This window comes from Dermacentor andersoni, chromosome 11 (assembly GCF_023375885.2).
Source record: "Dermacentor andersoni chromosome 11, qqDerAnde1_hic_scaffold, whole genome shotgun sequence".
In the NCBI taxonomy this organism is placed as follows: Eukaryota; Metazoa; Arthropoda; class Arachnida; order Ixodida; family Ixodidae; genus Dermacentor; species Dermacentor andersoni.
Genome location: NC_092824.1, coordinates 89,789,790 through 89,815,676, shown reverse-complemented (window position 1 = coordinate 89,815,676; position 25,887 = coordinate 89,789,790). Strand labels below are relative to the sequence as shown.

General features: G+C 43.3%; 2 protein-coding genes across 2 annotated transcripts in view; one reads left to right on the top strand and one right to left on the bottom strand.

The window, feature by feature from the left end:
• Positions 1 to 949: 949 nt before the first annotated feature.
• LOC126517892 (protein XRP2-like) lies at positions 950 to 7,045 on the bottom strand. The gene is made up of 7 exons (XM_050167711.3): positions 6,793 to 7,045; positions 6,601 to 6,718; positions 5,558 to 5,649; positions 5,309 to 5,481; positions 4,752 to 4,858; positions 2,455 to 2,562; positions 950 to 1,000 (listed from the first exon to the last, which is right to left on the bottom strand). The coding sequence occupies exons 1-7, from the start codon at positions 6,876 to 6,878 to the stop codon at positions 950 to 952; spliced, it is 735 nt and encodes a 244-aa protein (XP_050023668.2). The 5' UTR covers positions 6,879 to 7,045.
• A 332-nt stretch (positions 7,046 to 7,377) lies between these two features.
• Positions 7,378 to 25,887, top strand: part of LOC126517883 (SPRY domain-containing protein 3-like) — a 30,138-nt gene continuing 11,628 nt past the window's right edge. The window contains exons 1-8 of the mRNA XM_050167698.3: positions 7,378 to 7,487; positions 7,783 to 7,941; positions 9,136 to 9,333; positions 12,567 to 12,711; positions 13,566 to 13,757; positions 15,940 to 16,089; positions 17,431 to 17,488; positions 21,362 to 21,424. Of these exons, the coding sequence (XP_050023655.1) occupies positions 7,832 to 7,941; positions 9,136 to 9,333; positions 12,567 to 12,711; positions 13,566 to 13,757; positions 15,940 to 16,089; positions 17,431 to 17,488; positions 21,362 to 21,424 (916 nt within the window). The 5' untranslated portion in view covers positions 7,378 to 7,487; positions 7,783 to 7,831. The remainder of the gene's footprint in view (positions 7,488 to 7,782; positions 7,942 to 9,135; positions 9,334 to 12,566; positions 12,712 to 13,565; positions 13,758 to 15,939; positions 16,090 to 17,430; positions 17,489 to 21,361; positions 21,425 to 25,887) is intronic.

Sequence of the window (25,887 nt, the reverse complement as noted above, 5' to 3'; positions counted from 1 at the left end):
AACGAGCTGACCTGCATGGCTCCTTACCACAGAGCAAAGCAATGCGCACCATGAATTAGTATGATCTCGTCCTTGGCAATATCGGTACAAACTGGTGGGACAAGTACGTACGGCATGGGCTTGACTGTTAAAGGGTTAAAAGCATCTGAACACAAATACATTACTCTGCACAGTACAAGAGAGAACGGACAATATATAAGAACAGGAATTAATTCTGTCCGTTTTCACCTGTATCACATAGTGCAATGTGTTTCTGTTCAATAACCAACTAGCCCGAATTTCAGCTCTGCTGAGCAGGTTTCCGACTCGTGCTCCTGAGCACGTACTGCAGCGGACCATTTCTTGTTCTTTCCATTCACCCTTCAGCAGTGCCCTGATTGCACACACTTGACTGGAGTGTCAGTCACAGGTTTGAAATGTGCTGAACAGTTTACTTCAAAACATGTATATATGTATTTTATTTTGTAGTTGTTATGGTGACACGTGATGATCATTAACTTCCAGAGCTCCTCGAACATGTTATTGCATGTTGCTCTCACTGCTTTTCAAGCTTAACCAGAAATGACTGCGTAAAATATTTGTCCCGAATATGAAGTCGGACAACTGCCTTTATGTATGGAAGCAGTTTAGTCAAATTCGTGCCATTGGCGCTGATATGGCAGAAATTGGCACAGACTGCTGTGTCATCACAGGTGATGAAAACCACTGAAGTCCATCTTGAATATTACGAGATGACATAAAAGTACAAAGTGCAGCATCAACACAGCAACCCTGCACACTATTGCATCTTAATCCCCCTGTTTTTACCATAACAAATTTCAAGAGATGGTTACTCTGTACATGTCATGGAGATCATGCTTTCAGCAACTAACTGTGGTATGTAACTAAAAAATGGGTTTTTCATGTTTGTAACATACCAGTCGATAGTAAGAACCGTCCTGAGAGGTGATTATATGCCCTTGAGCTGCCCTTCAGGCTTCCAGAGGTTAATGGTGAGCCTCTACGCCAATAAGATACAAGGATGATGCAAGTGCAAGCAAAACGAGGGCAAAGGTGAGAATGAGACAGGACGCAGTGCTGGTCTCGCTTGAGTCCTCATCTGCTCATACCGCACGTATGTGCAATATGCGTATGTCCTGCTGGCCGAAATAACGTTTCAAGGTACAAGGACGACCTACGATGGCGCCACAAATGTTGCTGGAATATACTGAAGAACTGAAGTTTGGGCTAATTGGTACAGATTTAGTCTTCCAGTACTCACGTACGGGGCAGAAACCTGGAGGCTTACGAAAAGAGTTCTACTTAAATTGAGGACGACGCAACGAGCTATGGAAAGAAGAATGATAGGTGTAACATTAAGGGATAAGAAAAGAGCAGATTGGGTGAGGGAACAAACGCGAGTTAATGATATCTTAGTTGAAATCAAGAAAAAGAAATGGGCATGGGCAGGACACGTAATGAGGAGGGAAGATAACCGATGGTCATTAAGAGTTACGGAATTGATTCCAAGGGAAGGAAAGCGTAGCAGAGGGCGGCAGAAAGTTAGGTGGGCGGATGAGATTAAGAAGTTTGCAGGGACAACATGGCCACAATTAGTACATGACCGGGGTTGTTGGAGAAGTATGGGAGAGGCCTTTGCCCTGCAGTGGGCGTAACCAGGCTGCTGCTGCTGATGATGATGATCTTGGGCACCAAGCAAAACACAAAACGAGGAGGATGCCGCAATAGTGCCATTGTCCATCTATTGTCCATCCATTGTCCTTCTGTGTTCTGCTGGGCACCCGAGATACCACAATGCCCTTATAACAGCTGTTGCTGAGAAAAAAAGTTGTAGTTTCGCCCGAAAGGTGAAGCACCAATTGCGATAGCCAATTAGTAGATAGCTATACGAAGCAAGTAAGCATAGTAGTTTTATCGGCTGTATAAACTTTTAAACATTCGCTTACTAACTACATTAACAAGCACGATGTCATGCGTGCACAGGTAAGCATGAACACATCTCGCTGTCAAAATGCTGGAGTGAGCGAATTGACCCTCGTGCATCTCTCGCTTCCACGTGAACGAAAGGTCGAAAGCACAGTGCATATGAAGCTACCACTACTACGCGCACTCTGCAAACATCTCAGATTGCTTTCAAGATACAGCACACGCCCGGTTGCGTCGTAAGCAGCAGCCACCAGAGAACGCCCCCTTTTCCTCGCCGCGCCTTGGTGCCTTGCGCACGACAGGAGAGGGTGCACTTCCGCTCGGCCTTCCTCGCTCACGCATGCGAGATTGACCCATATTTGCCCGCTCACGCTGGCATGCTTTCACTTTCACGTGCAGCAGACTGTGCGCGGCGACAGTTTTATCTCTCACTGCGACGGCAGAAATGCACCTGGAGTGTCCACATAATTGCTATCGCAATAAAAAGAAAAATGCAAGCAGCATCATTCACTGAACCGTGAAACTTGCCTCGACATTGCGCTTGCAGCTGGGTCCAAGTGTGAGCGGCACGTGACTTGTCTTGGGATCCAGGCTCATGGGCACAGGGCACGCCTCAACCAAAGTCTGTGGCATTGCCTATTCAGCCAACAAGCAGACACTAGTGATTGATTAATTGATTGATCGATCAATCAATTAATTTGTTTGTCAATCAATTAAGTTGTTTGTTTGTCTGTTACCATTGAGGCCCGAAGCAAGCGTTACAGAGGGGAATGGTACAAACATAATTGCAAGTAGCAACTCAACATATAGGCAGCAGATTATAAGACTTCTAGGAATATTGTTTCCTTTATACATTAAACAAAGAAAAAAAGAAACCAAATGCAAAATTCGTGGCACGAAACCACAGGTTTGAGGTATGTTTATGTTACGCTCCCAAAATGACCAGTTAGGCTTGATCTAGTAAACGGGTTGTTATGAGGAACGCTAACCAGCAACTATGGAAGGTGGTTCCACTTGTTTATTGTTTATGGCAATAGAGAGAGATGGAATGAATTTGTGTTGCAGAAAATTGACTTTATCTTATGACTATAGTCTATGCAGGTTGGTGCATTTTTGCTGAGCTATCCATATTTTAACTTAACAGGCTTGCAAAATGTGAATGTGAAGCTGATTGTTCAAATAGCTAGTTTGTGAGAAAACATTCCCTTATAATTGTATCTTGTCAGGGGTCATCATTTTCATAAAGTTAGTAATAATACACTGAAACTGCTCTAATGGGGTATGCAAATGCAGGACACGCTTACTTAGGTGGCACTTTCTTTTTATCCCAAAGGCTGGTGTGTTTTGCGACTTCACTTTGGTTTCCAAGCATAGAACACATGTTGCATAGAAAAGTCACTTTAAAGCTGAACATCTAAGGGGAGTTGTACCTTTTTTTCTGGACTGTATATACAGTCAAGCCTTGTTATACTACAGTTGCATCAGACATGACAAAAATTTCGTTATATCTAATATATTCAATACACACCAGTATCGGCTAGAAAAACATTACATTTGCTTCATTATATCTGATAATGCACAAATAACATAGACTGGACTAACAATTCCCTCAAGCCACCAAGTAATGGCTTTTCTCATTGGCCCCTAGCATGATATGTAATTGTTGTGAAGAACAAATAAAAGGAATGAATTAATATCTGTTGGTTATATTGAAGTTTGACTGTACAAAGATATTTACATAGTTTCATGCATGGGTAAAGCCATGCTAATATTAATGAGACAATCAAGTTGCTCTGGATAAGTCCCAACTTCACTAATTTCACATTCGCTGTGTCTGTCATTCTTTTTGAATGAGTGAGAAAAAAATACCCAATAATAAAGTTGCTGGGAACAGTGCAGGCTCCTGACAAGTTTGTTGCATGCTCAAATTTAGTGCTTCATGCAAAAAATATGACTGCAATTTTCTGAGCACTTTTAATACCACAAATTATCATGTTGGGTCAACATGTCCCATTGCTGGCATGTTGGAAAGTGTTGGCATTAGATGCAGATATCCGTCATGTTCATATGTTTTTGCAAAACCTATAAACTCCATGAGGTAGTGCATTTACCCTTGGCATAAATTGAAATTGCAAATAGGAAAGAACTAATAAGAACAGTTGTCATGCGTAATTATGTGAGTGCGCTACACGCAATCACTGTGTAAGCTGTTCATGAGCTTGGCATAGTGCTATATGTATGTTTTTAAGCCTGAACATAGCCACTGTTACAAATTCAGCTATAAATCTGAATATGCAACAATGCGTTCTAGTTGTTTTTTACTTGTTAGTGTTTGAATATATGCTGATAGTGCATTAGAGATCTTCAACTGCACTGCATATCAGAGACCAACGATTCAACCTTCAAGTCTCTACAGCATACTTAATTCTTGTGGTTTCAAAAGCTCTCAACAAGTTGCCAACGTTTCACATAGACCACACTCACAAATGATTTGAGAAATAAAATAACTATTACTGAAACGCATTTATGTCAACTTGTCAAGGTTACTATAATGACAATTTCACTTTATGTGCCATGCATGCAGACTTCCAAGAACTCCTGGGGGGGGGGGGTATTCTGTAAGAGTCCACCTTGTAGACTGTCCTTTTCGGCCGTTGCTGATTGGATGCAGCTGTACAAGAGGAGGAGACGAGCAGCCCTAGCCAATCAGCAGCGGCCGAAATGGACAGTCCACTAGGTGGACTCTTACAGAATACCTCCCCCCCCCCTTGGGAATTGCATGTGCACTAAATTCCTGCCAAGAGAATGCTACAGTCATCACTTGCCTCTGGGGGTAGGAGTGACCAGTTTGGCTCTGGTATGGTCGGAGTAAAGTCATACACTTCACTCCAGTGGTTGTTGAATGGACTGAGCTGGGCCTTTTTTAGCTGCTCTGGAGGAGCAAATCATTATGTTATATCATGTCATTTTGTCTCACGTATTACAGATTGCAAACATTGCAGAAGACTTCAATGTAACACATTTCGATTCCTAGGCGGAGGTTAGTTGAGGCCGATTTACTTTACACACCAAAATTGCAATACAGTAGTATACAAATTGCATTGATTATGTACAAATTGAGAACGGGTTCTATTGGGCTGTCTATAAGAAAACTGCGGAGCAGTGCTGTGCGGTAGCTTTCTTTTTTCCCAATACCAGTGAAAGTTAGGATTGTACTTCGCTTCACACAGATGATGCCAAAGTGCACAGGACAATGCTGGCAGGACCAGCATCGTCCTGTGCACTTCTTGTCTCCGTGTGTGCATCTAGTTCACTGGTTTGATTCCTTGTTCATAATGTGCATGCATGCCACTATGATTTATTTAGTGATCAGCAGACTTGCCTGGGAACTGTTCATATGCCAGCGTCAGACAACCAAATCGCATCTCGGAGCAGGACTCTATGGATGGTTGAGTGGAGCAACAGAGCCAAGAATCGATGGCAAAGCAGTCGCGGGCCCGCAGCTGTTGACACGCAGACGCAAGTCGCACATTGTTACAGTTGCGCAGGAACACACTGCAGATACAGCAAACACACGTCAGCAAATTATGTACCGACTAGCATAAGAGATTGCAGGTCTTGTGGGCCTTACCTTCCCTGCGTCGGGCCAAGGACAATGTTGCAGTTAGTGCAGTCATCAATAGTCACAGAGTTGATGTGATCCAGTACATAGAGGCTTGCGTTCTGCGTGAAAGTTTATTTTAGGATATCATAAAACAGTATTTATTACTCCGGTTATAGTATATGTTGTTGGAACTGTCAGTAGGCCACATATGGCAATGTTTCTCTCCAGGAGTGCTCTGGAATATGTGAACAGTGCGAAAAAACAAGCTGTGCAAAAGGACACATTTGACCACCATGCGCAAGACAAGCATGCATGGAAGTCAGTTGGCCCAAAAGGACATGATGGTTCTTCTATATAGTTGACTACCCTGACTTTACCCTGACTAAGCTGATTTGATTTTTTTTAGAACTCTACAAAACAAGAATTATTGCCTTCTTTTTCTTTTATGTCTTTTAAGTACACACACCTTTAATATTCACACATCCCTTAACATATGCAAGGCTTCATATTCAGATATACTGCATTGCACCATATTACTATGCTGCACTATTCAAGCATGGTGTCTAATGGAAAGAGCAGAATAATGCGTACGCTTTTAAAATACACATTTTATGAGACTCACACTAACGAATTTTTCAATTTAACGAATCACCTATATAGCGCGCACTTGCTAGGTGGCAGTTTCAAGGATTCTAAGTTGACGACCTTATTCTAAGCTGTCGACGGCGGACATTATAGGCGACACGTGGATGCGATTGTGATGATATGTGTTTGAACCAGGTTTATACCGAAAAGTGCAACAAAGTTGCATGTGTTATGAATTGAATTACTGGGATGACGCATCGTGCGACATATCACGTGCCGGGGCACGTGGAACTGCAGAGCAATAACTAAACAAACGGAAAAATACAACCCGATGAACCCCGTGAAATAATCGCGGCCTCGTACTCTCCCTTTACATGCTGCTGTTGTTTTCTGCAGACGACTAGCTTTTCGCTAGCACCTGTACACAGTCGAGCACGCCTATTTGTAGTAATTAACGTGCGAACCGGGAACGTAAACGAGCATACGTGGCAATTTCGTATGACGAACTGCTGTCCGTTGACGTTTCCTGGACATTTTGTGACAGTTGTGTCAATTGCATTTTCCACCGTGTAGTTCGCGGCATCCACTCTCGATTTGGTATCCCTGAAAAAAAAAAAAAAATGCGAGCGTTTTTCTTGATACAGGCTATAACGAAAACTGAAACAGCCTTTACTCACCACGAATACGTTTTTGACTGATCGGGTTCTCTCGGATGCGCACTTCCTGCTGAAAATAGCATCAGCTTGCGTTGGACTGCACCCATGATATATGATTTGCATATGTAATGACGTGAGTGGCATAAGCTAGCTGCTGGATTTAGTTACGCGCGTGCAAAAGCCCTCGCGTGTTTTCGGCGATGTTGTCCATTCAAAGCACGCCGTTGCTAAGCGACGTTACAGCCGTGCGGGAGCAGAACCGCATTAAAGAAATAGTGCTTGTTTCAGAACGAATTCGACGTCAACACGCTATTTCGTACGTTGATTACGTCCCAGTGAGCGAGCAAGGTTGCTACAAAATTTGGTGATAATGTTTTAGGGGTCCTCTGATGAATCGCTAGCGATTGAGGGAGTAAGTCCCAATTCAAATTTCGCGGCATTTTGCTTAATATCATATTAAAAGCGTTGCATCGTTTTTGAACACTTCTTTAACGCATTTTGACGTGCTATGAATGTTGTTGGAAAAACTGAAATCTATTACAAAGTCTTCCTCAAAACTACAATTTTCTCTGTATTTTCGAAACTAAACGCTGCCGACGCTGACTCGCTTGCATTATTTGCCTGTGCGGTTTGTATGGTCGCGTGCGACTGCACGTAAACGATCGTATTTGCGTGTTATTTCTACCGGAATTCTCGCTGTAATGTGATCCCACAAGGTAATACCACGCACTTACTTATTCCCGTCTCGCGCTGTGTTGAATGTCTGTGTCGCAACCTCATACCCCGAAATCATTGTTCCACTTTTAGCGCCTGAGCGGGTCACACGTCGATGGGTGCGCTGCGGGTCTGTTTGTAATAGCTAGTTTAGTGCGTCACTCTTACTAAATCATGTTTACCGTTGACTCGTGACTGCCGAAGAAGGAGCACTCGCGGGCTGTCACGCTGACATGCTGCACAAAACGCGGCATGACCGTTATTAACAGCGTGATCTTTGCGCTTTCGCATTCGTAGCATTACACCGTGGTTTCGCTCTGCGTGGAGCGATCTGTTGACGGCGGTCATGGAGCTGGAACGTCGGGTGTCCGCGACGGGCGATACACCCTTGAAGCCGAGTATGGACATGAGACAGCTCTTCGTCGACAACATCGCTGTAGAAGGTGACATGTTATGGTAAGCGTGCGTATTCGTCGACAAAAAGTTACCGTAGTTGAGTGCAATGGGTTTCATTTTGGCAATATGTTTGAAGCAACTGACTTGACAGGGCGCATGTGGCGGTGTGCGCTTCTCGTGTTTCTCTTCACAATTTGCTTTTGCTTCAGGAAACTGAGGCTTCAACCATTGCAACTTAACGCAGCCAATTTTTAATCAATGGGAGGTTACTGCCCTTTCTTTACGTAAAATGTGTGTCAGCACTTTTGATGCACTGACACACAAATGAATGGACCTTTTATGTTTCAAAAGTTCAACTTAAAATGTTGCTAAATGTTCACCTGCGGGGTATTGTGTGCACTCAGTGTGCAAACTTTCAAACAGGCAGTGGTAGTCAGACTGCGTTGGTTTTGTGCCAAGTTGGGTTCAACACTGCAGAAAGTAGCAACATGATAACTACGCACTACAGAGCAAAAAGGGACATTACAGAGAGAGTTCTGTCTTGTTTTTTGTTCAGCATGGTTGTAAAGCTGTACTATACTGAGTAATGTGACACCAATCACTCAGCAGGGAGCTTTATTTTTATCGAAAATAACTTGGAAGCTTGTGTGCTTTTCACTGGCCTTGTAGACATGCCTTGTACAATGGTTCATTGCATCTTTTAGTTTTCTTATCACAATTGCCATTTGCGGCGTCAGCGTACATGCATGTGTATCGTCATGATTTACGGACGCTAAAATCGATGAGACACAGAGACACACACAAGATTTTCGCTTGTCTTTTGTAAAGAAACGTGATCAAAGCATATGCAGCCCAACTTTCTAGTCCAATAGAATGATTTCACCACTTTCAAAGAAAACGCACAATGGCCCTGCGACGCCATGACACTACTTGTCGCCATTTCCTTTCTGTACTCTGGCTTGAAACTACGTTAAGGGGAATGCCATGGAGAATGTCATTATAGATTTTTTAGAGAATCTGGGAGTGGAGGGTGCTTCTTCAATCCCACTCCTATTGTGGGATCTTTTTATTCTCACCTCCCTGCCTTCTGCTCTCGAAGGCAAAGCAGGGTTGTCATAGTACAAACACAACTATGCTATCTTACCATAATTGTCCTTCAGCCATCTTAAGACCAATCGGCATACTTTGCAGCAGTGGTTATGTAGTGAAACGCATGCTGAAATCAGTTTACTCTACGTGCATTTGTTTTTGCAGTTATGATGCCGGGTCTGAGGGCCACCCCGGTTTGTACGTTGGCGTGGAACCAGCAAGCCCATCACGAGCCTACTTTGAGGTGGAGCTTCTTGGCATGGGAATGGCCGACTTGGTGTTTGGCTTCCTCTGTCCCTCTGGTGCTGGAATTCACCAGTGGGACTCCGCACTGTCGCTTGCTTGCCGAGTCAGCGAGGGCAGGTGATTAATAGTTTTCTAATCAGTCAATCAACTTCCCTGTACACACTCATCATTGTAGTGTTAATTTTATGGTGGCTAAGAGCATGCAGTGTTTGCTGCAGTGATGGTTGAACATCTCAGCGCTATACAAAAGTTATATTGTATTCAAAGCAGAATTATAGATGGCACAATGCTACTACTATAATGAGAAGGTAGCACTGTGTTTATTTTTTTTCTACCTGCGCTGTACGTGTTACATGTTCAAAATGCATCCTAACCAATTTGTCCACCTCACCACCTTGCTTCAGCTAGAATTATTGGTCCTAGCAAGAGCCTTCGCATAATTTAGATAGGAACATGTGATTCCAGGTGTTTAAGTTGACACAACTTGACTCTAATAATTATAACATCGTATTAATAATAAGTGTCTTGTGTCCCAAAGCCACAGCTTTGGTATGAGTGAATCTGTAGTATGGGGCATAGGATTAGTTATGACCACCTGCAGCTTCTTTATCACACCTTGAAGTGTCAGTCACTTATTTGAATAAAAGGTTGAATTTCAATGCAACGAAATTTCGATATAACGAAGCAAATTGCTGATTTTACCTACTTCGTTATATTGAGCAGGATGCGTTGTTGGGCAGGTTGGTTCATTGTAATAGGAAACATTGATTGCGCTTTCTAGACAATCACATGTAAGAAGACAGGACAGGCGCAAACTAACAACTGAGGTTTATTCCAGAAAAAACACTTATATATCAGACCATACCAGCTCAGGCGCATCAGGGTATCAGCAGCATAACAGAAGAACAACCCAAAATCAGAAAAAACCAAAGGCGTGGCTCACCTGAACATACTATCAAGAAAACGTGCCTCCCTATTGTAAAGTATGACTGATGTGTCACTGATCCATGCTTGTCCCTTCTTTTTTATATAATATGACTCAAGAAGTTCACGTGCTTTTTCATTATTGCACTTGCGTAGGATCTTAACTTGGTTGAGCAGAGGCCTGCATTTATGTTCTAAGCAGTGCATGGGTAAATGACGTTGCTCCTGGTTTATAATTGATCTTTCATGTTCTCGGATCCGCACGTTCAAACATCGGCTCGTCTGGCCTATGTAGGTTTTGCCCCATGTCAGGGGAATCTGATAAACGACGCCAACTTGGCAATCTAAATAGGGGTTCTTGTGTTTCACGTCGCAGCCACCTTGCTTCTTTCTGGCGTGAAGTCTCCTGAAGTTGACTCAATCGGATTTGGGTTCTCAGTTGATGTAGAAGATTTATTCTACTCCATACCTCACCAGCCACTTTTTGAATCAGTGCGTAGCTGCATTGAAGCTAACGATGTCATTGGTTTCCAAAACTCAGCAGGCATTTCGGTAGACAGTTTCCTGGCTCTTTTAGAGTTCTATCTCAGTGCCACTTTTATCACCTTTGACAACCAAACCTTTTTGCAGCGACAGGGAGTGTGCATTGGATCGTGCGTAGCACCAGTTTTATGCAATATCTTTTTATCGAGTATTGACTGCACCGTGTATGGTGTACTTGACAAAGACAAAGTAGCACACGTTTTTAGGTATGTTGACGATTTTCTTGTGCTGCTGAAAGCACGAAATGATTGTATGTATGACGATACCATTGCAGACATTTTAAATCTCTTTGAGAATAATGCCTTAGGTCTAACCTTTACACATGAGCTCCCTATCAATAACACTCTGCAGTTCCTTGACCTCAAACTTACCTTTGGAAAAGAGCACGTTTGTAGCTGTTTCTGCCCTCGCACAAAAAAACAACTATTACCATATGATTCAGCTCACTCTAAAATCACCAAAAGGGCCATTGCTAAACAGATTATTGAGCAATCTTTGAAGAAGTCATGTACGCATGCCATGCAGGCTAGCTTCGACATGCAAATTTCCAGGCTGAAAGAGGCTGGCTTCCCTGATGTGGTTGTGCTGGCAGTGGTTGAAACGCTCGAAAAGAGGCAAAAAACACCCCAAAAAGTAAACTCTGATGTTGCCAACAAAGCGTCAAAGCCAGTTGTAATTCCATATGTTCACAGAACTGCACATAATCTGAAGAAGATAGCAACCAAGCATGGTGTTCCACTCGTTTTCTCGGCTCCCTGCAAGCTGAGTCGCCTTTGCGCCCGCATTGGGAGACTTCACGCCAGAAAGAAGCAAGGTGGCTGCGGCGTGAAACACAAGAACCCCTATTTAGATTGTTGTTTATCAGATTCCCCTGACATGGGGCAAAACCTACATAGGCCAGACGGGCCGATGTTTGAATGTGCGGATCCGAGAACATGAAAGATCAATTATAAACCAGGAGCAACGTCATTTACCCATGCACTGCTTAGAACATAAATGCAGGCCTCTGCTCAAGGAAGTTAAGATCCTGCGCAAGTGCAATAATGAAAAAGCACGTGAACTTCTTGAGTCATATTATATAAAAAAGAAGGGACAAGCATGCATCAGTGACACATCAGTCATACTTTACAATAGGGAGGCACGTTTTCTTGATAGTATGTTTAGGTGAGCCACGCCTTTGGTTTTTTCTGATTTTGGGTTGTTCTTCTGTTATGCTGCTGATACCCTGATGCGCCTGCGCTGGTATGGTCTAATATATAAGTGTTTTTTCTGGAATAAACCTCAGTTGTTAGTTTGCGCCTGTCCTGTCTTCTTACATGTGATTGTCTAGAAAGCTCAATCAATGTTTCCTATTATATTGAGGTTTAACTGTAGTTCTCCAAGCTTGCCAAGTTCAGTCTTTGACTCACTTAGAATACGATGTAGTCCATCTTAATTGATAAAAAGTTAACTAGGCCCAACAGACTCAGACAAAATCCACGTCTCGGTGAGTGGGTGCTGTAACTTCTAAGCGGCGTTGTCAGCCCTCTCTCATAATTGCATTTTTTCTAGCTTTCCAAGTGTCTTCTAACTGTAAGAGTGTTTTTTTTGCCATCGAACAAGGGTAGCTTACTGATGCAACTCAAATAATTTTTCTAGTGTCCCTTTAAATATCCCCAGGGGGTCAGAATTAATCCGGAGTCCTTCCCCTACGGTGCCAATCATAGCCCCATTGTTGCTTTGGGATGTTGAGTCCAAATAATCACTCGTACTGCATTCCCCTTCTTCCCATTCCACTCCCTTTGGTAGGACATTGTGGAACTTCTCTCCGGGAAGTTGACTCATGTTTGGTCTGTTGGTTGTTTGATGTTTTACCTAAATGAGTGTGACTACATTTTTTGCAGGCTATCAGAATGTGAAAACTACATGCCTGGAGTGCCATGCGAACCTGGCGACAGAGTTGGCTGCGGCCTTTCTTTTGACCCTAAGGTTCGGTTCCGCAACTGGGGCACCGTCGTCACTTTCTTTGTCACTCATAACGGCAAAGAGGTAAGTCGCATTGCTGTGAAAATATTAACTCTTTCTGGTCCAATAATTCCTGTGGGAATTGTAATGTCCTGCAGGAAGTATTCGAGATTGAGAAAAACAAATGTGAGTGTCGTCAATGGTAGTTGGTAATTACATAATTTGTCGACGTCATGCTGCACACAAATATGGCGCTCACTGATATTTCACAATTGTCCATGCATCACATCACGCTGCAGTTAGGTCTCTGCATTCTATTTTTGCAGCCTACTGTGTACCCACCAACTGTTCAAAAGTTTTCGTAAACTTTAGGAATTTGAGATGGTTTTATGATTTTATGAATTTTGTGTGTTTACAAACAATAAATTTTCTTAGCAAACAGATTTGCTTGTCAGTCTTCAAAGATTTTGTTGGAAGTCTTCCGATGGTGAAAAGATGCAAGAGGGGTATCCGTTCATTGCAATAAGTAAAAGCAATAAGTAAAACACTTGCAGAGGAAAAGTCCACTGTGTAATAGGTAATAAGCTTGCCTCCTTGTGCGTGTTAGCGGGACAGCGAGGTCGCTCATGGGTTGCGGTAGGTATCCCTCAGGTCATTGGTCAGGTTCGAGGTCGGGGCACCATACAGCGAGGGTGTCTCAACCGGTGACACCCTTTTATACCTTTCCAACATGCGGATGTTACGACATGAGTACACAGAAGGAAATGGGCGTATGTTCTACCCACGCCCAATAAACAAATGTTCAGGAAAGCTATTGTATCTGAAGCTGGTAAATTTTTCAAGTGTCCCAGTGAGTTGTTGTCATGTTCCTTTATTTCGATGCTTTTTCCTTAACAGCTTTGGTGATATTTGCACTTAATGGGGAAGAATGTTTACAGGTGGCAAGGTCCACTTCCCTGGTGTCTGGGCGTCTGCATCCTGCCATAGTGCTGCGTGATCCAGGACATCAAGTTCGGCTACTGGGTGAGGGGCGACCCGCTTTGTCCTCGCTCACCGAGGATGCCCTCATGTGCGTCGACTCAAACGAGGAAGAGTGGCTACGGCTACATGACGTCCATCTCAATGGACCTGTGAGTTAAATGGCTGCGTAACACCTCTGTACTTACTACACGCGTTTGAGTAGTGAAATTTTCGGGTTTACTTACATGTTTACCTGATTCTAATGTGCCTCCGAATCTAATGTGCACTCAGTTTTTGTAGGTTATTAATAGCTCCCAAATTGAACACATGCTTGGTTTATGATGGGAAAATAAGTAACATGCCACTGATATTAACAACCATAAAAAGACGAAACCTACAGAATTTGCCTTCACATGCATTTATTCATACTTAAAAGGACACTAAGACACATACTAAGTCGACGTGGATGTTTAAATACCAATCTAGAAACCTCGCAACGCTTCTTTCGTGCCAAGAAAAGAATTGGATTACGATAAAATTGCATCTGAAGGGTCCGAATACCTTTTTGTAAATTCAAATCTCCTGCCACCAAACCGGGGGAGTGGTGTTGTTGCATACTTTATCACCACCCTTTGCTGTCGTTGGTGAGTAAAACGGCGCCCGCCAGATGGCGGTACCGAGTCAAGACAGAGTGGTGGATTCGCCACTGCAGCTGCTTTTTTGTCAAGTGGCGTAGACCGTTCGGGCATCCCGCGACATCACATGGAAGTTCAATTCTCTGCTACTTCCAGTTTGTGCAAGTTACCCGAGCCAGCAAAACCAGCGCAGCATTACGTGATAATGAATCTACTGAAACGTGAAAGCGTGAGCGTCGCAGAGTCGAGCGAAAACGAAACCTTTCGATCACCTGCGTCGTTGGCAAGGGTAATTTCAATGAGTTATCTTTTCTAAAAATGAAATGGAACCAGACAAGTAGAATTTTACTGCATCTAATACAATGCAAGGATGTTTTTTGCAACGAGTGGTTGAGTACTAGCAACAATTTAACTCAGGAGTGCTTTCATCATAGGGAAAGTATATTCGAATGCCCCGGGGGAGTCTCTAATCATGTCCTACATTTACCTCAATCTCTCAATTATTAAGGCTGTGTTGGCAATAACATTGACGCTTTAGAGATTCTCGAGCCCTGATCTATCGCTTTAGCTTGACTTAATATTTGCCTTTAGTGTCCCTTTAATGATTGTCGCCATTACTTTCTGGTCGCTCTTTATTGCTGTTCAAAGGCTGACATGTCTCCCCGTGATTCATCTTATTTGGTTTTCCACATTTCTTGAATCGCTCGCAGTAGTCATGAATTGAATAGATGGTGGCCTGTGCCTTGACTAACCTTGACTAACCTCTTTGCCAATTCATACTTGCTCAATTATTGAGACAGCGTTTCCATGCTGCCACTTGATGTAGTTTTCTTTCTTTATCTCTACTTTGCTGTCACTTTACCTCCCTCTCCCCTCTCTTCCCAGCGTAGGGTAGCAAACCGGATCTTCCTGTCTGGTTAACCTCCCTGCTTTCCCCCTTTCCTCTGTCTCTCTCTTTCGAGTGGTGCCCACTTGACTCGCGATCTGTGCCAGTGAGGGCTGTGATAAAGTGTAGGAAGCACTGGAGAAACCCGCAATCATTCGCCTATCAAAATGCGGTCAACCAACATCTCAGTTGATAAGAGTAGGCATTCTGTCCAACTGCCAATCATACTTTCATGACAGCGGTCGGAACATGGATGACCAGGTTGCAGGCAAGCGTATGTGCAGGCAACAGCAATGTGTTCAGAGTCTTTTTTGGCTACTTGTGGAATAAAGTCACCTATTTTCTGGCAAATTGAATATTTCGGCCTTTTAGGTGGTATCTGTCATGTTGAATTAATTAGTCAATGACTGTACTTATAAACACATGTGGTCACAGTTGTAACCTCTTGGAATGTGGCATTGTTTGCCTGATTCGAATTGCTGATTAATAAAAATGAATTGGATTTGAAAGTGAACAATAGCCTAACCTACCAACTTTATTGGCTTCTTCATTTGAGAAAGGAAAAGCCCAATGAACAAAACAGACACAAATCTGTGGCGTTGCGTAACCAAATATTATTGGCACCACAATTTGGGGAAGAAATTCAATATGGTCGCTTAGATGTTAATTTTCGTCTCTTATGAGCTAATTTTTGCGCCATCGAAATCGAGAGAGCTTTTCAAGAGAGTAATTTACCACTGTAGTCTGAATTCGTGAGCTCTTTGTTATCCCTATACAGTTAGAAGTATTTGCATACATGTGTACTGCAATTCTGCTAAAATTGCTCTGCAGGTATTGGAGTATTCAGGCCGTGGTACCAGCATGGTGGACGTCGGCCTGGCACAGACACGCTGTCCACTCAGCACCACGAACCACTACTTTGAGCTAGAAATTCTCGACCCTGGCGAAAAGTGCTGCATCGCTATTGGCCTTGCCCACAGGGTACTGGTAAACCTTTCTTTTTTATGTATTATAACTTGCTCAGATTTCACACTTGAACTAAAGTCGCTGACTAATTATTTGGACTTGTGGGGACCACCTAAAAAGTTGTAGAACAGTTGAACCCTGCAATAATTAAAGCAGCGAGGAAATCGAAAAATTTGCTTTTGCTTGAATATTGCTATTGCAAAATGAGACAGCAAAGATGGAGGGAATGTGCTGCAAAATGAAAGTTTCCTGTCAAACTTTCATGTGCCTACTTTGGTTCAGAACTATCCAGAACTGCATTGCTGACAGCGCAAGGTTCACCCCATGGATCAGTCAGCGATAGCGGCATTGCGTCGATCGCAGTTGCATGGAGTGATATTCTTGGTCGATCACCTTAGCAAGATTTCTCATGGCTATCAGTTCCTCACTAACAGTAATGGCCGAACCGTAAACATCAGATGCCACACGCAGACGTGGTAGCAGTGCTCCTGCTTTAGTTATTGTCTTGCTCGTGAGCTGGAGGTTGCAGAGGAGAGGCCCTGGCCCCCCCCTCATTTCCTGTGCACTTTGATGAGCCCTTATCTCTTCCTCTGCCGGATGCTACCTTGGATCCCCCTCTGCTCTCATGTCGCTACCATGTTTAGCTGATGCCCAATTTCTGGGGAAAATTTACGACATGATAGCCAGCAAGACGTCTACGAAGGCAAGTACAGTTATTTTTGCTTTTGAAGCAAACAAACCTAAATCCCACAGCGTGTTTTCGAACTTCAAGTACAACAAAATGCAGCCTCAAATGCATAATAGGTTGCCTGAAGAAGTGGTGTGGAGCCACACGCTTATGGCCTTTTCTAAATGAATCATTAATTCATGCATCTTTTTGTTCTCATTCCTACAAATGTGCTGTGTGTTGATTTAGCCAATTAGTTGATTCATGGCGACACTTATAGCGAGTGTATGTATACGCACGTCGTCGGAAAGAAGAAAAGGGAAGCAGTTTCGCAGCACTCTGGAAAGACTGGTAGGGTTCCCCAAGGCCAGAAAGTTTGATAACCCGTTCACTTTAAAAGGTAGACATTTGTATACACAATCTCTCCTTGTGTTGCAGTCAAGTTTGTGTGCCAAATCCTGATGCTGTTTGTTGAGAGATGAGCAAGGCACAACTTGAGCTGCGTGTCTCTTACAGTGCAATGAGTTGAAATCGTGCTAGTTAAGTCTGAAATCGCATGTTTCTTTGGAACTCCTTTTTACGAGTTTCTTCTTCTTGGAATAAAACATGTACAGCAGGAAGTTTCGAATGGCCTGCTAAATTTGAAATGCTTGCTGATGTGAGGCTTGGTTGACTGCGTACTTGTGCAGGACTATCCCAGGCACAGGCATCCTGGCTGGAATGAAGGGTCCATCGCCTACCATGCAGGTGAGCTGTGTTTGCCTTTGGAAGGACGCAGCACACTTTTCTGTAGTCTGCTTCTGCCCTGTGCTGCTGGCCTGCGTTAATTGAACCTGCCCCGATGACTCGGTTGCTATGGCATTCTACTGCTAAGTAGAGGGTCGCGGGTACGACTGTAAGTCATGGGAATGAATTTAACACAAAATGCAAAAAAATGCTTGGGAGCACAGAACACATAAACACTTGTGTAGTTCAAATAAGGTGCAATTTAAGGGGAGACATGGGTTTGTAAAATATCTTTTTCCCTTTTGGACCAAATTTGATGAAAGCTTGTATCCTAATTTAGTTTCTTCCTCCCATTCTAAAAATGCAATTATTTGTTCTGTACGTTTACTTTTTCATTAGATAATTTTTTTAAATTTCCTTTTGTATTTAGAATAGTGGAAAAATAACCATTACACAAGAATATACAAGTGGCACATGGATAAATACTAGAAAGTATGAGACCATATCACACACTTTTATTATTGGGTCATTATTTCTTATTTTATAGCACACTCAATTTCAATGTTTTATTTATTTATTTATTTATTTACTTATTTAAGATATATACTGCAGTCCAAAGACCAAACAAGTAGGTAGGAAACATGGCCATGCTGTGGTCACACAAAAGGCAAACTTTAAAAACTCTTAAAGCAAAATTTTTTCTCTAGATCTGTTCTTTATATTCTGTGCTCCAAACAATTAGCTTCATGCTGCAAAAAGAATTATCGCTGTTTCTGTGATGGGTACTGATAGTAAAATGCTTGCTGAGTGTGCAAAATTAGTATTTTGAGAAAATAAAGAGAACAAACAAGTGTCATCGAATGAAGAACAGTCGGAAATATGTACAAGTACACCCACACGTCCACACAAAGCTTTTCTAGGCTCCTGGGGCATATTCAGTTCGGGTATTAGCAGACTTGTGTCCAGATGCAGCTGACCGGGGCCACTATTTTCGATTCATACTATTTGCAATAATATTTACATCTTTAGACTCTTAGTAGCACCAGGGATATAACCAGTCTGCCCACAGCTACCTGAATACCATTAAAAAAAAAATCTACCCTATTTTTGCACACATAACCTTTACTAAAAATTTTTAAAATTCAGTAGTAAAGTCGGAGGTACGGGTTATATGCAAATTTTGCCTTAAAGATGTGGCTTCACGGTAGTGCGGTGCACGCTGCCGTGAAGCCATACCTCACGAGGTTCCTCGCCATTCAAAGTTTCCATATTTTTTAGGAAACCCCACCCTCTTCGCACCCCTGCGTATTGATTATGATTTCATCGTGTGGATTGCATACCACGTAATGTTACGTCAACAGTTCCCGCAGCGCTCCCTTGCTCCAAGTGAAGCACTCTGTGGTACAACCAAATCATTGTTGATATTTTCGGCGCAGTCGCGTTTGCTCCGTCGTCTGCGCCGTCATCCTGTGTTGTGTGAATACTGGCTACAAAGTGATCTGATTCATGTCACATCATCTGACTGACTCATCTGCGATCTCGTTCGTCGTGTGAATCCTGCTTTATCAGCATAGCCGAAGATTGGGGGGTACAGAGTCGCTGGCTGAAGATACAACGTGGACGAGTCATCCATCCGTGAATGAAGACTGTTTTTGCAGAGATATGAGAGTTCTGTATGCAGTTATTTCCATAAGCCATACGCACTTTTTTTTTTCTTGGCTGTCGTAATTTGGGGTGCGAGCTATATGTGGTGGCAAGTTGCACATAAAAGAAATACGGTATTTTCTCCCAATTTCTAAGCGCGGCCATGCCACAGAATTGATGCTCTGCTCTGAATTTTACCGTAACACTGCATTACAGCATATAATTGCCCTAATGTTGCTTCGAAACGTTAAATTCAAGCAATCAATCAATTTATCAAGGTAGCCTAATCAATCAATCAATCAATCAGTTGGCTAAGATTTGCGACAACGTCAAGCTTGACACAGAAGCTTGGTCAGCGTTGTCTTCGCCACTGAGTAGCTGTTAAGCCAGTCTTCAAGTCCTGCTTCCATTTCATTTGTAAGCCCAGCTCTTGCCCGTCCGCGATTGTACAGATGCTGCTGTTGACTTTTGATGTGCAGAAGAGGTTCACTTACAAAGCTGTCAGTTCCCTTTTGTGCATCGCCATTGAATCATGATTCTAACTGCCTGATTTTCCGCATGCCTGCATGCTGTTGTCTGGTCCATCCTCCATCCTGCGCGCCTTTCTCAGGCACAACATATGGGCAGATTGCACCCAAGGAAGGTAGAGTAACAAGGTGAAGGCATTGGTAGTTTGCAGCCACATAATGGCATCCACCCAGAAGGACAACCAGATCAGCAGAGAATGATGGTCGACTTTCTTTTGTGGTGTATCTACTAATTTGTATCTACTAATGCTTTTGTGCAGTTTAAAACAAACTAGTGTATTTCTTCTATTATTTTTTTTTGCTTACCAAGAATCATCATGTGTGAGTGATTAATCAGTTATTCGCATTCTCTCTGTCAAATCTGCCCAACCCTTAGAAAAGTCATTTTATTTCTGACGTTAGTGTCTACTATTTTCAGTGCACTTTGTCTGCCAGCAAGCAGAATTTGATTGGTTCATCTGCACAGTCAGTAGTGTCATCTCTTAGCTGCTGACAGTAGCACTTCTTTCCTTGAAATGTTGTGTAAAGTCAGATATATTTGTTCGTAATGAAACGCTTCTACTGCACTGTGCACGAACTCCTTGGTAGAAGCCAATATCGGATACGTATCTCCTACCAAAAAAGCATCACTAAGCGCTGTTCGTCTTCTGTGCAAATCACAACTGAGGCAGCCATCTTTTTTACTCATTGCAACTGCAGCTGAACGGACGTAGCATGTTCAAATCTGCACAGTCGCAACAAGATAGGGAGGGATGCCATACGAAACACATGTAAGACAGTGTGGCCGACAGAAGGTTCCAGACGTCGGAAGTGCAGATAATTTTGGTAACACCATCATCATCCGGTTTATGTCCATTGCTAAATGAAGGCCTTTCACAGTGTTCTCCAATTATGAATGAATGAATGCTTTATTTCAGCTTATTGCACAGGGCATGTACAAAAACTGGGGTTGACAAGATAAAAGCAGTCTTCAATTACTGCTGTCTTATGCCAGCTGCCCCCATCTTGAGCCTACAAATTTCCTCATTTCATCACTCCACCTAGTTCTCTGGCGTCCTTGACTGTGCTTCGCTTCTGTTGGCAACCATCTGTAACTTTAATAAACTACTGGTTATCCACCCTATGCATTACATGGCCTGCCCAGCGGTATTTCTTAACGCGAAGCTTTCTTTCCCTCTTCCTTCGACTTTCCCACTGCTGCTGTGGCTGCTGCTGTCTGGTAAACGGCGTTGGGGGGTGGGTTAGAGCATGTGTACACGACAGGAGCGAGTCAGAGAGGAAAGGCAACGTGAGAAACTCGTTTGAACCCCATGCGTCGAATGTGCGCAATGCCCTCTGGAGCTCCCTGGGCGTCGCTACGTTAGCCACTTGACAACTGTAATTATCCATGTAATATACCTTCAACAGCATTGCAGAAACTGCAGCGCTTCCCTTTCTACCAACATGTGAGTCCAGAGGAGACATAGATAGAGCAGTAGAGGGGAGGGAGGAGAAGAGGCAGTTCCCATACAAGAGGGGTGGGGGTGAGTAGCTGGCCTTGACAAATATAATCTATGGCTTTCTGCCAATCATAAATTCTCATTCTCTAGCTGGGCATTACCTTTGTCTTATACTTATTAATCTCTTACACTTCATCGTAATTACGGTTTGGATAACTTTTTGCACATCTTCAAGTTGATCATCGTCACCTCTTCTAAATGATACGTTTTCCTCTCGTTTTCAGATGATGGCAAGCTTTTCGTAGGAAGTGGTGTGGGATCGAGGTTTGGACCCAAATGCCAGAAAGGTAATAAAATGACTTTCTTGAAACGAAAACGTATACAGTGAAACCTCGTTAAACCGTAGTTGGCCGGAGCTCAGAAAAAGTATGTACTAAACAGTAGTACTGCTAAACCAAAATAGCATGAGGTCACCCATTTACCTGTCAAAAACGGAACTCTGAGATAGTGCGATGAAAGGGGAAAAAAACATGCAGTATTTATTCACCTCGCACGATAAAAGTGTTATTTTCGTCTGATGCCGCGGCAGCCTAGCAGCGACGACAGCGGCCTCAAACTTACTGAAGCTGCGGGCCAGCTTTTCAGCCAGCCCCCTCTTCTCGGCAAACACTTGCATGGCAGATTCGTCGTTGGCGTTACGTATTCTCCGTGGTAGCGCTGCTGAAGTCGTGGGGTGCCTTTTTCATTGCGGGGTGCTGTTCTCATCGCGACGATAGCATTCACAATAGCATTCATTCACGTATCGCACAGCTTCTGCCACAGTCGGGCCTGAATCGCCCGTGCTGTCGCTTTCCCTGTCGTCCTCATCACTGTCACTAGTCGAACCTCGCAGCCGACATCTCTTCGCGGTCGCAGCAGCGCTGCCGAGCAACTTCTTCGCATTCCAAATGCCACACACTGTAGTCGACAGTAGATCCCTGTCGCATGCCAGCGCCGACTTCTTCGTGTAGCATTCAACAGCACGCACAATGTCTAATTTTTCTTCTATGCTGAGCACCCGGCGTCTTTTTTATCTGAGGTTCGGCAGGACGCAATTCCTTGGTTGCACGACGCCACGACGCTCTCTGGCACGGCGCCAAAATGATGTTGATGTTGATGTGGCTTTTCGCGCAAGCGCACAAGGCGCTTGGAGGGCGTTCCGATCTCTGAGGCTTGTTGTTCTACCGGGCCGCCCGATGGAGACGACGCACCTCCGTGTTTGCACGACGAAAAGTGAAAACACTTAGTGTTAACCGATACGTACGCAATAAACTGGTACGGTTTATGCAGATACAAAACACATTATGTTCAATGCCCGCTGAATCAGGGATTTGACTTTACTACTTTTAAAACGAAACTACTGTTTAAGCGGGTACGGTTTAACGAGGTTTTACTGTATTATTTTTCTAGTGTTATAGATACAGCATGTGGCTTGCAAACCTCTGCTATAGTTACTGTATTGTGTTTTCATATAACCCGTGCCAAAAGTTTTTTTTTATGTTTGACGGTAAGGTAGGGGTGCGGGTTATATGCAAATTTTGCTTTGAGATGCAACTTCACTGCACCACATGCTACACCATCAGGCAAAGTTCTCCGCCATACAAAGCTTCATTATCTTTTAGGGAACCCCACCCTCTCCCAAACTTTACCTGTTGAAGCTCCCTTCTCTTTCATGGTTGCCCATTCTCCGCCTCTTTTTGGGTCGCCATCTTGCGCTTTGGCTGTGTCAGTAGTTAGGGAGCAAATATTGCACATGACATCAGCGAACCAGAACTCGAATCATGGTGAGCTGCACTTAATTTATAACTCGAGTCCTTTATGGTGCACCAGAAGCTGAAGGTTATCAGTGCAAGAGTTTGAGTGTTGTATGCAGATATTTGTGCTTGTCACACAGGTGATTTTTTCACAAGTGTGACACAAACTATCTGTTGCTTACCAGCTCACTGGCAAAAAATAATAATAATAATAATAACTGGGATGCGTGCATGCTAGTGAAAAGTGCATCTCAAATGAAAGTGCAGCTGAGTCTTGCAACGTAGCTGCACTGCGAAAAAAAATCATGAGGCTTTCGTTGCTGCGAGCGCTAATCAGTGTCGACATGACAAGAACTGCAGCTTCCACACCGCTCTTGTGCAAAATAGAAACGATTTGCTGATTCACTCACTAAATAAAAGCTCGTTGATGTAGTAAGTATTTATTCTTTGTTCTTTGCTCTCTTGATAATCTCTATAATTTGATATTAGATAAATTCAGACATTTCCCAGTCCCATGAAATTCGTATGAGTGAAGTTTTACTGTATAACAGAAGGGCCTTCAAGGCTTGGGTTGTGTTCCTACTTCGTTCCCTGGGCCTTCAAACATTTCTAGCCTGTATTTGTCCATGTGTAAGGGGCTTACGAATATCAAAATTTTCTAATACTGATCAAATACAAATACTTACCATCGAATATCAAATAATGGTATGTGCGTGTATTTATTAGCAAGTGGGTTTATTTTAGCATGTTTGAATATTGCAATTATAATGTCATTGGTAAAAAAAATTAACTAGTAAGCCGTTATTCTAAAGGGTTGTGTATTTGGCTCATGTTGGCTTTGGAAAATTCAGTAATTTCCACTAGTTGTCTGTTCTCGCCCTCCTGTGCCTTATTATACCACATCAATTTTCCGGGAGGCATTTGACCCTGTAGCAATCGTCACTCATCACATTTGCTGTCAAGTAATAAGCTCAGGATTGGGGGTGGAACCTGCAAACGTGTGCACCCGGGCTGTTCTCAAACTCGTGCCCCTTGCTCCTGAAGGGCTGCCTTTCCTGCACAGCTTTATCCCTGTCAAGCAAGTTGAGCGCACTTACTTAGTGCACTTCAGGACCTTGAGTGACACTTTAGGCTACGCGGTGCTAAACGGTAAAGCAGAGCGCAGGCGACAGACTGAAATTTTGTTTTTTGAACATGTAGATTAAAAAAAATGAAAGAACCTTCTAAAAAGCGATTGCTTTAGTTGTATTTTAAATAAAAAGCAATCTTAAACTGTATTTACTCAACAAAAAAAAAACAAAAATATTTTTATTATAAGCATTACAAGTCAAGGCCGGCTAAGACGAATGCCTAGCCAATCCAGAACAAGATGGTGGCGTGCGATGAGGCAGCAGTTGATCCTGTTAGAACAGAATATCAGCGAGTTCTGTTCTGATTCTCTTGTTAAATGCTGTTCAACAGCTAGAATGAACTTCTGTGTCCTTTTTCTGTGCATTACATATTGTATTGTTTAAACTGCTGGCAGCGAGGCTATGCACTCGACCAGCAAAGTGCATTCTGTGAACGCACTCTGACTGGAGTGCACTCTTCTGCGAGTACACTTCGCTTCCGACGTTTAGATTTGGGAAAGTGCACTTAAAACCGAGTGCACTCTCCGCAAGTGCACTTCACTTGCCCGCTTGACAGGGGTATTAGACGACCAGCGGCTAAGCGTGTTTACAGGCGAAATTTTGCCTGCAGCATGAAATTATCGTAAAATTCAGCACAATATCAGACACACTTTCTTAGATTATATGGAAATGAATGCTTAGAACCATGTTTGCTCCCGCACAGCCAGCAATAATTCTATTTATTCTGAGTATTCATATCCAAGCGAATATTCAAAAATTTTTGAATACCTAGCTTTCAAATCGAATATGAATACTCAAAATACAATATCTGATAATATTCAAAATTTTCTAATATTCGCAGAGTGAAGTCCTTACTGCTAACCGTGCGGTGATGCAGTCAAACACATTTATAACGAACTGAATAGTTCCACGAAAAGTGGTCATTATATTCGTAGTTCATTACATGTGGACTCGCCCTTAAAAGTTCTAAAATATTAAAACCACACTGAAGTTGGCGTCACAGTTCGACAGCACTTTGGTCTGAAAACCTGATTTCCAGCATTACTTATGTTTCCGGTGTGTTCCCACACCTAGCTGCAAATTCCCATTAGGAACGTCTACCTGAAGAATGGAATGTGGTGTCATATAGCTCTTTCAGAATAGTGCCCAATTCCAATTACCTGTCATTTCGAATCTGCAAGTGCAGCCGCCATATTTTATTCGAGAGCTCCTGATATATTTTAATACCAGCAGGACATGACTATTGTGCACACAAGAGCCAAGCGTTCTAGTTGGAGGGAAGCGTAAACTTCAGAAACCAGTGCGGCATCCTGCCATTCTGCAGTCTCGGACATTGTGGTCTCGGACATTGTGGTCTCGGCATTACGACTGTGCGTCAGCAACACAAGAGCCATAAAATTCCGTTATCTGTGTTGCTTCGGCGAAGAAGAAGAAGAAGAAAACAAGCAATGTTCGAAAGGTAGAAAGTCACTGCAAGCGTTACAAGCAATCCGCAACGCGTAAACGAAGTGCCCCTGAATCGTGGTCTCCCGATAACGGCGTAGTAACGCCAGTGCTTTGCAACATTGCGTGGTGGCAGCGCGGCGCAGCATTCTCACCGACTCGGACCGCGTGGACGTCGACAGTATACAATAGGAACATTTGAACAGCCATTGATCCCACGGCGATGCTGCGGTGATGTTTTGGACGTACATGGTTGTTCCAAAGTGTTAAGCAGGCGTAATGCACATGTTGCCGCACGGTCAATTGCGCAAAAGCGAGACTGCCACTGTCGTGGCATCCAGTGTCACACTGGCACATCCGCCAGTGCATGAGCCGTGCGCCATGTTGTTTTTGCTGTACGCCTCCTCCTGGAAGCAAGCCTTGAAACCGAGTGACTTCATTCGT